This window comes from Centropristis striata, chromosome 8 (genome assembly GCF_030273125.1).
Source record: "Centropristis striata isolate RG_2023a ecotype Rhode Island chromosome 8, C.striata_1.0, whole genome shotgun sequence".
In the NCBI taxonomy this organism is placed as follows: Eukaryota; Metazoa; Chordata; class Actinopteri; order Perciformes; family Serranidae; genus Centropristis; species Centropristis striata.
The window spans coordinates 21,418,809-21,433,952 of record NC_081524.1 but is presented as its reverse complement, the minus strand read 5'-3'; the positions used below and the strand labels follow the sequence as shown (position 1 = coordinate 21,433,952).

Below are 15,144 nucleotides of genomic sequence, written 5' to 3'. Positions count from 1 at the left end.
TTTATTATTTGCATTATATTATATAATCTCATATTTTTTATTTTACTCAATTATTTTATATTTTATTTTAATATATCAAACTTTAATGTTATATTGTATTATATTCATTATATTATATTTTATCATATTTTACTTTATTTAACTAGATTATATTATATTTTTATATTTCATTTGAATATTTTCAATTTTAATATATGATATTGTATTATTTTCATGATATTATATCATATTTATTTATTTAACTCAATTATGTCCTATTATATTTTAATATATATCCTATTTTATTTTACTATATTATTTAATATTTATTTGAATATATTAAATTTGAATATATTATATTGTATTATTATCAATATATTATATCATATATATTTAACTAGATTAGGACATATTATATTTAAATATATATCCTATTTTATTTTAATATATTATTTCATATTTATTTGAATACATTACATTTTAATATATTATATTGTATTATTGTCATTATATTATATTATATTTATTTATTTAACTATATTAAGTCATATTATATTTTAATATATATCCTATTTTATTTTACTTCATTATTTTATATTTATTTGAATATATTACATTTTAATTTATTACATTGTATTATTTTCATTATATTATATCATATTTATTTAACTAGATTACTTCATATTATATTTTAATATATATCCTATTTTATTTTACTATAATATTTAATTTTCATTTGAATATATTACATTTTAATTTATTATATTGTATTATTGTCATTATATTATATCATATTTATTTAACTAGATTATGTCATATTATATTTTAATATATATCCTATTTTATTTTACAATATTATTTTATATCTATTTGAATATATTATATTCTATTATTGTCCTTATATTATATCATATTTATTTATTTATTTATCTACCTAGATTATGTCATAATATTTTGATATATATCCTATTTTATTTTACTAGATTATTTTATATCTATTTGAATATATTATATTCTATTATTGTCCTTATATTATATTATATCATATTTATTTAACTCGATTATGTCATATTATAGTTTAGTATATATACTATTCTATTATTTTATATTTATTTGAGTATATTAAATTTAATATATATATTATATTGTATTATTGTCATTATATTATATTATATTTATTTATTTAACTATAGTATGTCATATTATATTTTAATATATATCCTATTTTATTTTACTTCATTATTTTATATTTATTTGAATATATTACATTTTAATTTATTACATTGTATTATTTTCATTATATTATATCATATTTATTTGACTAGATTACTTCATATTATATTTTAATATATATCCTATTTTATTTTACTATATTATTTTATATCTATTTGAATATATTATATTGTATTATTGTCCTTATATCATATCATATTTATTTATTTAACTAGATTATGTCATATAATATCTTAATATATATCCTATTTTATTTTACTTGATTATTTTATATCTATTTGAATATATTATATTGTATTATTGTCCTTACATTATATTATATCATATCTATTTAACTAGATTATGTCATATTATAGTTTAGTATATATCCTATTTTATTATTTTATATTTATTTGAGTATATTACATTTAATATATATATTATATTGTATTATTGTCATTATATTATATTATATCATATTTATTGTCTGTCTGTCTGTCTGTCTGTCTGTCTATTATATTATTCATATATGGCAACAGGTGGGATTAAGTGTTATTTAACGCAGCGAATTATCAAGTAATATTAATTTTAAGCCCATGGGATGAAGACACCTCCCTCAAGCGGGCAAGGAAAAACTCCCAGACCGACCCTTTAACGGGAGGCTGGGAGAAACCTTGGGAAGGACCACACAAGAGGGAACTCCCTTCCTGAGATAATTGAGTGTCTTATGGGCTTCATAACAAAAAATAGTCCAGTGTTGTTAACTAAATCTAGACAAATATATAGAAGAAGAGAGGTGCTCTTTGAAAGTAATTAGCAGTATATCCTCCTCTGCTCTGATCTATCTGCTAAAAATGATACTGGACTCGTGTTTTATCCTGTTCCACCTGTGCCAGTGTAATTACGACCTGCTGGCCTCCTAATACTGTGATGTCCCCTTGAGATGTGGATATGCTGTCCTCATCAGACACCTCTCTGCCTCTGTTGTCCTTTGGCACTTCCATCCACACCCATGACCTGGTGTTGTCAGACAATGACAAAAAGTTGGTTATGTTTTGTTTTCCACTTGTGTTGCAATCAACAGCAGGAGTTATTTTACTGATACCCGAGTTTCCTGTGGTAAAAAAGAAAGTTTTCAAGTGGTAGCTGTATATGCCTTTTTAACCCTTTGATGCACAACATGGGTCTAAAGTGACCCGACAGAGTTTTTATGTTCTATATCTTTGCAATAAATTATTTTCATCATTCAGTATTTCTAGGTTTTTGATCATCATACATCCTAATTTTATGTTTTCCTTCATTCATTTTTGAATAAAATCCCTTTTTGTGTAACGACTCTTCTAATGTACAACACGGGTCAAACAGATCCATATCCATTTTTTTTTAGCTAAGTAGCTTACTAAGCTAACTACTTAGCTAGCTTCTTGGCTAAGTATTTAGCTTGCCAAAATAACTACTTAGCTAACCTCTTGGCTAAGCATTTAGCTAAGTAGCTTGCTAAGCTAACTACTTAGCTAACTTCTTGGCTAAGTAGTTAGCTTAGCAAGCTACTTAGCCAAGTAGTTAGCTAAGTAATAATACAAAAACTTTTTTTCTTCATGTATGTGTCAAGTATGAGAAGCAAAATGGAATAATGATCTGTAGTTATCAAAAACAACATTGAATACTGGGAATAGTCAATCATAAAATAAGTTGATATCAAAAGAAACACACAGCAAGCATTAAATAACATGGGAAATTAATGTGGGTCATTTTTTATCCGTGTTGTGCATTAGAAGGGGTGTCAATATGTTGTGCATCAAAGGGTTAAAGGCTGTGTAAGCCATTGTAAGTATATCTGACCTACACAGTACCACTTTGAGACAGTTGGTCTGAACACAATTTATAGGTTGCAAAATGTTGTTGAAGCCTACAGTTTTTTAAAAAAGAAGCTTGCTGCGTCTTTTTCAGTTGTGCCTTGCAGGCTCTGAATAAAGTTTTATCAGCAATGCAAAATCTGCACTCTCTTTAAAAAAAACAATCACAAAAAGCCACCCCAGGCTGCTAAAAAGTTCTTTTTAATCAGGGACTTACACAGCTCTTCAGCAGCAGTTTAAAAAAAAGTATAGAAACAGTCCTGAAGCACCAACAGCTTGAAGCAAAACAGTTTCATTACTCAGTCTGAGCAAATAAAAAAATAAAAAAAGGAGAGAAGACTGTCTGTCTGTCTGTCTGTCTGTCCGTTCTTCTGACATAATTTAATTTAACTAGATTATGTCATATTATGTTTTATTTTTTGACATTTTAATATATTACATTGTATTATTTTCATTATATCAGATTTTATTTTACTAGATTAGGCTATATTTTATTTTTAATAAATTACAATTTAATTTAGCATATTCTATTTAACTCGATTATATTTTATTTTACAAGATTATATTGTATTTTATTTTAACATATTACATTTTAATACTTTTTTATTTATTTAACTATAACACAACAATTTCCTGTTGATAAAAATAAATAAATGAATAAAGAGAAGACTGGTTGCTATAAAAGATAGAATTGTCAACGAGGAGGAAAATATAAAAAGCCTTTTTAAATGCCTGAAACATTAAAATGATTTAGCCAGCATAATGCAGCCATTTAAATATTTTCTTCCTCATTGATATTTTTTTTAGTATATTTGGAGATAATAGTAAGCAGAACTATTTCTTCTATTTTAAGCTAAAACCTGCTCCATGCTGAGGTTATATTGGGTCTTTATTAGGACTGAAAATAGCTGGTGACCACAGTGGGAGATCTGCTCCCTGCTGCTGCCAATTAAAAATACAGAACACCCACATTGCTGGGTACCAGATGCAATAATTTCCATAATGCAACCCAACAGTTCGACCCTACATGCCCCCAACTCCTTTCAAAATCCAAATCTTAAATTTGTGATGCAAGATTTCTGCTAAAAACGTTATACTTTGATATGTGAGTGGGTGTGTGTTGCAACAGGTGAACCTACCTGTATGTGCATGTGCTCCCTGATCCAGGCCCATCTTCAGGAGCTGCACTCTTCTGGGTTTCTGCACAGATAAAAACATGTCAGAATTTCTTGAATCTTTAAGTTCAATGATCTTCAAACCTGCAAAGCGATGCAACACTTACTTAACCAGGCCACTTTCTTTTCCTCAGAGATGTGGTTTGGGTCTTCATCTCCAGGGAGGACTTTTTTCTGAATCTGGTCCTTCTCTTCTTTGAAGAGCAGTCTGGTTTTCTGCACAGATGAAATGTTTAAATATCTTGTATCCTACAGTTACAGTACAGACTCAACAAAAGGGAAGTGATATAACACCTACTGGTCGTCATTCTTCTGACTTTTGCCATTGCTCGATGAAGCCTGATCAGAGTTGTGGGGCTTCTCTGTAGGGAAGAAAAGGTTTTAACGTTTTGTCAAAACTATTCAGAAATGTGGAATCTTTATACAGAACATGGTTGAACTGAAATCCTTTGAAAAAGAGTCAAAGATGAGCTTACCTGCTTCTGTTTCTGCCTCATCCAGGCTCACCATTTTCCTCCTCTTTGCAGGGTTCTGGCATGGAGACCTGCATGGATGAAATGTGTTTAAATCTCTCAAACTTCAACAGTAAAATGTAATCACTACAGAAAGTTAAACAGCACGTACCTTGACCCACTGTGGGAGGCTTCAAAAGTGGCTCGTGTCCTTTTCCTGCAAGGTTTAGTTTCAGCCTCACTGGCCAGAGCTTTGATTGGAGTCTCCTTTGAGTCAATCAGCAGGCTCACAATCCTCCTCTTCTTTGCTGGGTTGCTGCATGGAGATCTGCATGGATGAAATGTGTTTAAATCTCTTGAACTTCAACAGTGAAATTAAATCACGACAGAAAAGTTAAACAGCACGTACCTTGACCCACTGTGGGAGGCTTCAAAAGGTTCCAGTTTCCTTTTCCTGCAAGGTTTACTTTCAGCCTCACTGGCCAGAGCTTTGATTGGAGTCTCCTCTAACTCATTCAGCAGGCTCATCTTCATCACCTTCCTCTTTGGCGAGCAGCTGTTTGGAGACCTGCATGGATGAAATGTGTTTAAATCTCTTGAACTTCAACAGCAAAGTTTAATTAAAACAGAAAAGTTAAATGGCACGTACCTTAACCCACTGTGGGAGGCTTCAAAAATGGCTCGTGCCCTTTTCCTGCAAGGTTTAGTTTCAGCCTTACTGGCCGCAGCTTCGATTGGAGTCTCCTCTAGCTCATTCAGTAGGCTCATCTTCATCACCTTCCTCTTTGGCGAGTAGCTGTTTGGAGACCTGCATGGATGAAATGTGTTTAAATCTCTTGAACTTCAACAGTAAAATGTAATCACCACAGAAAAGTTAAACAGCACGTACCTTAACCCACTGTGGGAGGCTTCAAAAGTGGCTTGTGTCCTTTTCCTGCAAGGTTTAGTTTCAGCCTTACTAGCGGAAGCTTCGATTGGAATCTCCTTTGAGTCAATCAGCAGGCTCATCTTCATCACCTTCCTCTTTGGCGAGTAGCTGTTTTGAGATCTGCATGGATGAAATGTGTTTAAATCTCTTGAACTTCAACAGCAAAGTTTGATTAAAACAGAAAAGTTAATTGATACGTACCTTGACCCACTGTGGGAGGCTTCAAAAGTGGCTCGTGTCCTTTTCCTGCAAGGTTTAGTTTCAGCCTCACTGGCCAGAGCTTCGATTGGAGTCTCCTTTGAGTCATTTACCAGGCTCATCTTCATCACCTTCCTCTTTGGCGAATAGCTGTTTGGAGATCTGCATGGATGAAATGTGTTTATCTTACCTGCTTGTGCCTCAATTAAATCCGTCTTCAAACTCTTGCTCTCTGGCGGGGCCATTTCCAGGCCCTGGTCCTCGTGGATGGAGAGGCTACTGGAGACGTCTGATGCAATGCCCAGAACGAGAGGGTGCTCCGGGCGAGTGTGCCAAGCAGGAGTGACTTGTCCAGGGATGTTGTACTTGTCCAGGCTGGCGGTGCTGGTAGAGGCCTGAGGCTGCTGGTCCCAGTTATCAGAGCTCAAAGTCTGATCCCGACAGACTCCCATCACCTCGCAGCATGATTTCACACTGAAAGAAAAATCAGAAAAAAACATTAAAATCAACATTCATCCATTGACTCCAGCACAGAGATTGTACCACAGCGTTTAAACGTAGACCTACTAGAAGCTGTCGGGGAAACTGTCAACGAGGTCGCCCATGGTGATGAAGGGATCCTCAAGGAGCTGACTCGGCGTTATCCGTTTATCGGCGTCCAGATGAAGCATCTGCTTGAGCAAATCAACAAACTTATCCAGGTCTTCCTCTTCTGCCATGGTGTCCTCATCTGACAGATGGCAGGTTGGTCTAATCTGAATCAGAACAAATCAAAAAGGTTAAAAAAAAAGTCTATTTTTCTCAAACTGAATTTGTGGGAAAACATTCCCGTGTTAAAAGGCAAAAAATACAATTTGCCAAACTTGACTCCTACCTTTTTCAAATCATCCAGGGAATTGAAAAGGCCCTTGCTTCCAGTTGCTTCTCCATATTCAACGTATGTCTAAAGAGAGATAATATTCGATTATAGCTTATTTGTCGCAAAGTCAATGAGTGGCATAAGATGGAAATAATAATAATGCATTTTATTTATAGGCGCCTTTCAGGACTCTCAGGGTCACCTTACAATAAACAATTAAAAACAAAACAATGATAAAAAAAAAACAGCAATGGCAGTAATAATAAACAACAATAAAACAATTACACATTAGAACAATAAAACAATAAAAAAAAACAATGACAGTAATAATAACACTAAAACAGTACAGAGAAAAATTGTAAATTAAAAATTATGAATATATTAGGGGTAGGCTAGTCTAAACAGGTGCGTTTTGAGATGTGACTTGAAGATTGACAGTGTTGGTTGGATTATAGCTAATTTGTCACAAAGTCAGTGAGTGGCATAAGATGGAAAGACAAGACACAGATAAAAACAAAAACATTCTAGCTGAAAGTCATTGAGTGTTGGTACCTTTAATCTCCAGCGGTGTCTGTGGCCCTTTATTTTTCGGAAAAAGCATCTGGTTTTCATGCCATCCTTTAGAAGTTTGTGCGGCAGTTGACCTTGAATCTGCATCATTTGTCGTAGCTGTTGGCACAACACAAAGTCAGTTAGGGTACATGCAAAGTTATTACTTTTTAGTTTTAAAATAGGTATCATAGAATTGACTCAAAAAAGCTCACTTCCCAAGAAAAGGCTAAAGTTTTACGCTATTGTGGACTAAATTGACGACATTGTTTTGGGAAACACACTTAACCCTTAATAGGGCACTCATTGAAATACTTTTTTCAACCTGAGAGAATATTGGAGAATATTACATACTGCCAGAATGTGTCTGACTGTGGAATGTGTAAAAAAAACCTACAGACCTCTTAAATCTCTTAAATCTGCGACTTTTTTTCTTGTAGATTTGCCACTTTAATCTAGTAAATTTGCAACTTTTTTCTCCAAATATTAATTATTTTTACAAGTCACTGAAGAATAACTCTGTTTGTACGACTGTTTCTTGCTGATTTTTTTTCAATTTTTTTCATTTTTATATTGGAGGTCAAGGCCAATAAAGTTAATATTATTATATTATTATTATCATACTGATTGGTCAGATGTCTGTGACGTAGCCTGATCTTTGCTAATTAGCTGGAAGAAATCCATGTGGTTCTACGACCTCACAGAGAGACATGGGGACCCAGTTTTGATATCCACTGAAGTTAGCGAATATAGTTCTTCGTCCGATAAAGGGTTAAACATTATTAGCTTAGCTTAGCACAGGGCCTGAAAGCATGAATACTTAAACACTTAGCCTGGCTCTCGTGCCAATCTCTAAAAACCACCAACATTTGTTTTTACAAGTGTGATTCTGGAATCTCAATCACATGTCATCAGGTACAGACACTTTGGCGTACTGTCAACATTAAGTAAAAACTGATTCCAGGAACTTCCCATTGTTCAAATGACCATTTAATGTGAAACCCCAGTAGTCAAAAATATGTCCAGTTGGACCAAAAACCCATTACTATTAATGTTCATAAGTGTTCTCATATTCCAGTCCATGGTTATCGTACAAATGTTGCTAATTTTTGGTCTTTTTCACCCCCTAACCACCGATAAATGAAGCATTTTCTGCTGAAATGTTACACTCACTATGTTGTACTCGGTGCTGCCAGGGTACAGCAGGTGGCCCAGGAACAGCTCCGCAGCGATGCAGCCCAGAGACCACATGTCAATGGCTGTTGTGAAGGGAAGTCCCAGGATTACCTCAGGAGACCTGGAAAGTAATACAAATATACATTGGTTAAGTTTTTGTTCTTTATTAGAAATTAAATCTAAAGGTGGAACTCTGCCATGCTGCAACCAGTTACTTACCTGTAACTGCGCGGCTGCATGTATGTGCCACACTCTATCTGAGAGACGTGACTGGCCATACCGAAGTCAATCATCTTAACCTTCAGCGGCTGATTTACATGGTCCACCATCATTATGTTGTCTGGCTTGAGATCTGCATGCACAACTCCCAGGCTCCTCAGGAGTTGTAGTGTTGTGGCCATCTGAAAGTCATTAATAAATTATGCAAGAAGGTCAATCACTGTACTGCAGATGAGTTGATATTTGCTTCACCAGGTTTTGCAGACATTTGAGACCTGAGTGAGCCCTGTAAGATCTGAGCTCGGTGTCATTTCTGGGCAAATTACTTATTTACACTCAACGGAACAGAAACAGAAACTCCTAACAATTGAACGTAGCAGAAGCAGACAAAACAGTAGGAAAATACTTCACAAAAATGCAGTCAGAAATCACTTTTCTCACAAATTCTCTTATAACTGACTGTTCGCTAAACCTGTCTGTTGGTCAGCGAGTGCCCAGACCCAGGAAACAAAATATTTGCTTAAGATTAGGGAGAAAATTACAATTAAGGGTAGCAAAAGATAGCTTTAAAACATTTTAGGAATTGAGGTAGTTACATCTGTAACTTAAAATGTGATGTAAAGCATGATACAAAAGTTACGTGACTTAATAATTCCTTTTAGTTTTTCTTTATTGTTATTTGTCCCATACCTCAGTGGACCTTGTTGTTCCTTACACTCTGTTAACATGATTTCTGCCTGGTATTCTACGTAAATACTACGCCCATTAGAGGGTGCTGCTAACTACAGACATACATATGGGCAGAGCTGGCCCAAGCCTCCATGGGGCCCTGAGCAAAATTCGAATTTGGGGCCCTTTATTTCTGCCATTAATATTGATTGTTGATCATTCACACACCTACTATGAACTCATTGTGACAGTGGCAGTGTTGTATACATTATCCTATTGTCACAATTTTACACATTTAAGGGAGTGGCCCACTTAATAACATAAATAATACCAATGCAATAATAATACAAATAATACCAATGAATTAATGATGAATGATGTCCAAGGTGCCACATATTGTTTCTGATCTCAAATGTAGCACATTCAGCTACAAGGGGTTGATTTCCACTGGGGTTGATTTACACAACATTCCAAATGGTAATGCATAGTATTTACTGTCAGTGTAATTTTTTGCTTCAAACTGCAACAGCAATGTGCAAAAAACAAGTTGTAGTGCAAGAACAACAATAAAGTGCCAATAAATCATTGTGTGTTGTGTGAATTGCTGGTGTGGTTTGCACTTCAGGGCCACCATACTTTGATCATATAGAAACATAGACTGTGTATAAATAGTATATAAATCATCAGTCATACATGCAAAATATAAAGGAAAATGTATACATATTTTTTCCTTATTTTCTCTTCGGGCCCCACTAGTGGCCACGGGGCCCTAAGCAGTCGCTTAGTTTGCTTATGCCTTGGACCGGCTGTGCATATGGGGCTTTTAAAGTTGCTGTACAAATGACCAGTGGGGTTTTCAGGGAGGATAGTCTCCCACCTCCTGTATGCCTTTTACATAAACCTGTTGCAGTACATACCTGGTGCAGGATTGGGCGGATTTCTTTCACAGACAGAACGTGGAGAGGTTTTTTCGCCAGGAAATCCCACAGATTCATGTCCAGAATTTCAAACTCAATACAAAGTCTTTCTTTGTTGGTAAAAGAGTCACCGTGTCTGATGAAGTTGAATCTGTCTGGATCAAAAAGTCTCAGTTGTTGCAGGATAGCCAACTGGAGAACACACAATATGTTAGATTTAAAGTACATGGTTTAAAATACATTTGAAACAGGAATTAATTCACATCACTTCTTTTTTACCTCCTTCTGTCCTTCTGTTATTGGGCTGCGGATTATCTTCACAGCCACCTTTTCCTGAGTGGCTGACTTTATGCATTTGGCGACTTTTCCATAGGAGCCCACCCCCAAAAAAGACAGAACCAAGTAATCGCCGAAGGGGGAGGACAGGATGTCCCGGACAGCCATGGAGTCATCACCTGAAGAGGAGTCAGAGCTGGTGGTGCTGGCCTCCTGGTTAGATGATGAAGGATACTGAGTTTGGTCCCGGTATTCCGCAGGCTAGAGAAGGAAAGAGCAATGGAGACAATAAGGAGTCACATTTTGTCCCATAAAAAATGGCACAAGCAACAGTAATATAAATAATTTACAAATAAGGTACATATTTGTCATGCTGTCTTTCTCTTTAAATTCAGAATTAATTTAAAGAGTGGACTTTTGGGAAGGATTTTAATGATTGCTCATGTAAATACATTTTGAGAATGACAAAACAATTAGCTTCTATTCAGATTCGGATTATTAATAGAGATTACAAATCAACTCATACAATATGATGTAATACTACATAGTATATTACCCAGAAGTATATCAAATAATCAAAATGTTAACCATCTTTACCAACTAAATCATTAAAGTAATGAACACACTGATGCATCAGTTATTATTATCCAATAATGTAATTTAAATATATGTCAAATGTGTCAGTCTGCATATTGAGTCCTAATACTTTTGTTATTCTAAGTATATTTTGACTCTAATACTTTTGTTATTGTACTTAAGTAAGATTTAGAAGACTTTCTCTTGCACAAGAAGAATTGAAAATAAACCTCAAAATTGTGGTTTATTTGGAAGCTTTTCTCCCACTAATTTCAAATTAAAATGTTTAAGTCACATATCAGTTTGTAAAGTCACCTTTCAAACAACAGTCTGCCGCTTTTCTGATCAGAATAAATACATAATTCAATAAAATATAGCTGTAAACTAGATGAAACACTATCTAAGATTATTCTACTCATCTAGCTACTTAAACATAACTGTTGATAATAAATATTAGTAATTCAATGGACCTTAAATTAAAAAAAAAAAACACTTTATTTTTTACATTGGTTTGAGCTGTCTCCTCTTTTGGACGAAACTTGTGACTTATTTACAAAGAAACAAATTTAATCTACTCACCATGTTGTCACGTGTGATGTTTTCCATATAATAAGAGATAGTAGCAAGTGAAATATTGAAGTTGATCCTCTTGCAAACGTGTTGTCTCTAACTAAAGTACAGTTGAAATGACCAACAGTTCAATCATTTCTCCCCTTAGACAGTTAGATTCTGTGACGATATCAGCTGTGATGTCACATTCCAACATTCTCTCATTCCGCAGATGGAACCTTCGTTTAGGATCAAAAGTAAATAGAATTCTATCAAATATTGCCGTTTGCAAAATTATCATATAATGCAAATACCTCTTGTTTTTTCTGATACTCGGCTTAACCCTCTGGAGTCACCAAAAGCGCCAAAGCTTGACTTCTTCATCACATCCAGATATACCAAATACAACTGGAGACAAGGTCAAATATATTTTGTATAAAATTATAGAACTGGATGTAAAAAAAAAAGGACACAAAATGACTAAAAAAAATACACAAAATGACCAAAAAAGACAAAATTACTAAAAAAAGACACAAAATTACCAAAAAAAGACACACAGAAGACACAAAATAACTAAAAAAAAATACACAAAATAACCAAAAAAGACACAAAAAGACCCACAAAATACACAAAATGACCAAAATCGTAACATAAAATGCTTACGCTCAACACACAAAACACAAATAAAATACAGTCACACTAGAATAAAAACCAGAGTTGGATGACAGGATCACACACAATCACAAACACACATTTATGTTCATTGTTTCATTTTGGTTCTAAATGTTGATCCAGTAAGTCAGAATAAAAAATAAATTATTATTAGGTCATATAGGTGAGGTTGTTCTGAAAAAAACATATACCAACATGGCATTTAAACATTTTTTAAGTGGTGAACACAGGCAGGAAAAATGGACAAAATAGCCCAAGACTCCATAGAGCTAAACTTAAACTCCACACGTTACAGACAACATTTAATCATGTTTCTACTGTTTCTCTGGATTGAAGTTACCTGGTCGCACCTCATTCCAAAAACACACTTAGACTAAAAAATATTTTCAGAAATATACATACAAATATACAAAAATATTAAATAAAAAATAATTATAATAAAAACTAATATTAATTTGATTGATACATTTGTTGATATGTTTTGCCTTTTTTTTTTTTTTAGAGTTTTTTATTTTTTATATTTCAGTAGTTTTATTCAGTTTCTTTATTTCTTCAGAATATTTCTTAAGTTATTAGAATAAGTATTAAGTTGCATGTCCTTTTACCATTTTGTTTATTTCTTTCTTTGGGCGTATGTCTCACATCTTGAAAAAAATATTAATTGAACTTATTTACACACACATAATACACTTTTCAGTTCAGTCATGTATATTTTTCAGTGTTCATACACAGATTATGTGACCTGATTGGGGTTATTAAACTCTATTGACACTGCAAATGTTTTCTCATACTTAATTGTATTCTTTATTTTGACAGCTGTTAATGAATCAGACATTGAAATAGGAACCTGGTCTCACAGGAATCCGTAACTCAAAATCTGTGGAATAGCAACGGAATAACTGAAATTTCCATGAAACTGACACGGATTTCGCTACAATGCAAGTAATGCAATTTTTTCCTATTGGTTTGTTCCAAGTCACGTGACTTTTAAGGTCCCGGCGGTCAGAACAAGTGAAAAAAATCAATATTTTGACTTAGTTTCTGCATAAAAATTGATTTTGACCACATTTCTAGCTCTATGTTTTATTTTCTAAATATTCACTCAGTGAATGTACATAATCACTTTGTATGTTGGAATAGCCATGGGATATGATATAGCCACGGGATATGATATTGTCACATTAACTTGCATTGTAGCGAAATCCGTGTCAGTTTCACAGAAATTTGAGTGATTCCGTGGCTATTCCACGGATTTTGAGTTAAGCAAATCCGTGGCTATTTCACGATTCCTGTGAGACCATGTTGTGAAATAGACGTTAAAAGCATAATTAAAATACAATTTAAGACAGTAAAAGTCTATTTAGAAGACAATACTATTGAAACAAGCAATTAAAAAGGATTTAAAAAGAAATCTATGGTATTCATGAGAAAACTGAAGGAAAGAGTAAATGTTTTTTCTGCCCTGTTTTTAATGAGCCAACGTCAGGTATTCACTCTGAGATATAGAATAGAATAGAAATAATTTATTGATCCCTGGGTTGCGTTTTGTTACAGTTGTTGCTATATAAGAATAGAAAGATGAACTTCTGTAAACAAATACAGGTAAAAAGTAAAAAGCACTCTATACTAAATTTACAACAATACAAACAAAAATACCAGTCTTAAGTAAATAAAGATTTGTAAAAATAGAAGTATAAAACATAGAATAATTCAAAGTAAAATAGAGATATGTACAATAGAACAAATTGGGTAACACTTTACAATAACCAACTAAGTGATGTTTATAGATGGTTTATAGACCAATTAGTACCCATTACAAAGTGCTATACATATTTAATCTTTAAATGCTTTAAACCAATTTCTTAAAAGGTAAATTAATCATTTCAAAATCATTTACATACTTAATATGGTGTTAAAAATGTTCAAATGAGTGCAACTAAAACTATTTATGAACTATTAATTATAATTGAATTGTTTGTTAAAGGTAAATTAACTGTAAACTTAGATTAACATACCATCTATTTGTCATTTATAAATGATGTAGTTAGTTAAAAATTAATAAATTATGTATTTACCATTCTAAATGGCCTATATACGGTTTAAAAATGATGATTAAACTTTTTATTTACCATTTATAAATGAGGGTTATTGTAAAGTGTTACCTAAAATAGAATTATGGAAAAAAAGACATATACAAATATGTATAAGAAATTGAAATATTGTACGTGATTCATTAAGAATTTGGGATTACACAAATATTATAAAGTTATAAAGCTATGAGTTGTGAAGTTATGAATCATTTTGTCATGGCTGCTGAAGGTTGAAATAGTATCTAAATATCGAATATAATATAAAATATAAAATATCTAAATATAAAATATAAAATATCTAAATATAAAATATAGTATATCTAACTAGAAAATTTCCTCTGGGGAAATTCTGAAAGGGCCACGGGGGCTACTGCCGGTGTGTGTACACTATGATGAGATTCTTCAGAGATTTCAAACTATGCCCTTTAAGCTCAAAATGTGTGAGGAGTGTGCGCGCTTACGCGCATGTGTGTGTGTATCTGTAACTGTAATCACATCAAAGTTCAAAGGCAATCAGAGCAATCAACAGAATTAACTGCCACCAACTGTCAAAGTTGTGACAGCAACCAGAGGTGGACAGACTGGAATTTCTGGCCTCGAACAGAAAGCTTTCTTGGCAAAACCATTGATCCGACTTCATTTTGAGCGCCCTGAGTTCTTCCTGAACATCTACATATGTTTGTTTTTTAAGAAAAATGAAAAAATAGCTTTGTTAGAGCGATCTAAAAAAACTGTTAAATACATCTCCCTTTTTCAGAAATCTTCCTGCGTTTTTAATATGGGAGCCAATGA

General features: G+C 33.2%; 1 protein-coding gene and 1 long non-coding RNA gene across 2 annotated transcripts; both read right to left on the bottom strand.

The window, feature by feature from the left end:
* Window positions 1–4,520: 4,520 nt before the first annotated feature.
* On the bottom strand, window positions 4,521–4,909 carry LOC131976165 (uncharacterized). Its single transcript, XR_009394781.1, has 3 exons — window positions 4,847–4,909; window positions 4,699–4,766; window positions 4,521–4,584 (listed from the first exon to the last, which is right to left on the bottom strand). It is a non-coding gene; the product is annotated as an uncharacterized LOC131976165 (long non-coding RNA).
* A 52-nt stretch (window positions 4,910–4,961) lies between these two features.
* On the bottom strand, window positions 4,962–10,642 carry LOC131976729 (homeodomain-interacting protein kinase 3-like). The gene is made up of 12 exons (XM_059339883.1): window positions 10,469–10,642; window positions 10,190–10,381; window positions 8,604–8,785; window positions 8,382–8,505; window positions 7,212–7,328; window positions 6,675–6,743; window positions 6,368–6,555; window positions 5,804–6,274; window positions 5,564–5,722; window positions 5,324–5,482; window positions 5,094–5,242; window positions 4,962–5,002 (listed from the first exon to the last, which is right to left on the bottom strand). The coding sequence occupies exons 1-12, from the start codon at window positions 10,631–10,633 to the stop codon at window positions 4,962–4,964; spliced, it is 2,016 nt and encodes a 671-aa protein (XP_059195866.1). The 5' UTR covers window positions 10,634–10,642.
* Between the last annotated feature and the right edge of the window lie 4,502 nt (window positions 10,643–15,144).

Bases quoted from the DNA above. Each gene is read 5' to 3' on its own strand.
- LOC131976729 (XM_059339883.1), bottom strand. From the start codon at position 10,633: ATGGCTGTCCGGGACATCCTGTCCTCCCCCTTCGGCGATTACTTGGTT. The intron at 6,275-6,367 runs GTAGGTCTACGT...TTTTTCTTTCAG, and splicing joins AGTTTCCCCGACAGCTTCTA to TGTGAAATCATGCTGCGAGG. The intron at 5,723-5,803 runs GTACGTATCAAT...TCATCCATGCAG, and splicing joins GCCTCCCACAGTGGGTCAAG to ATCTCAAAACAGCTACTCGC.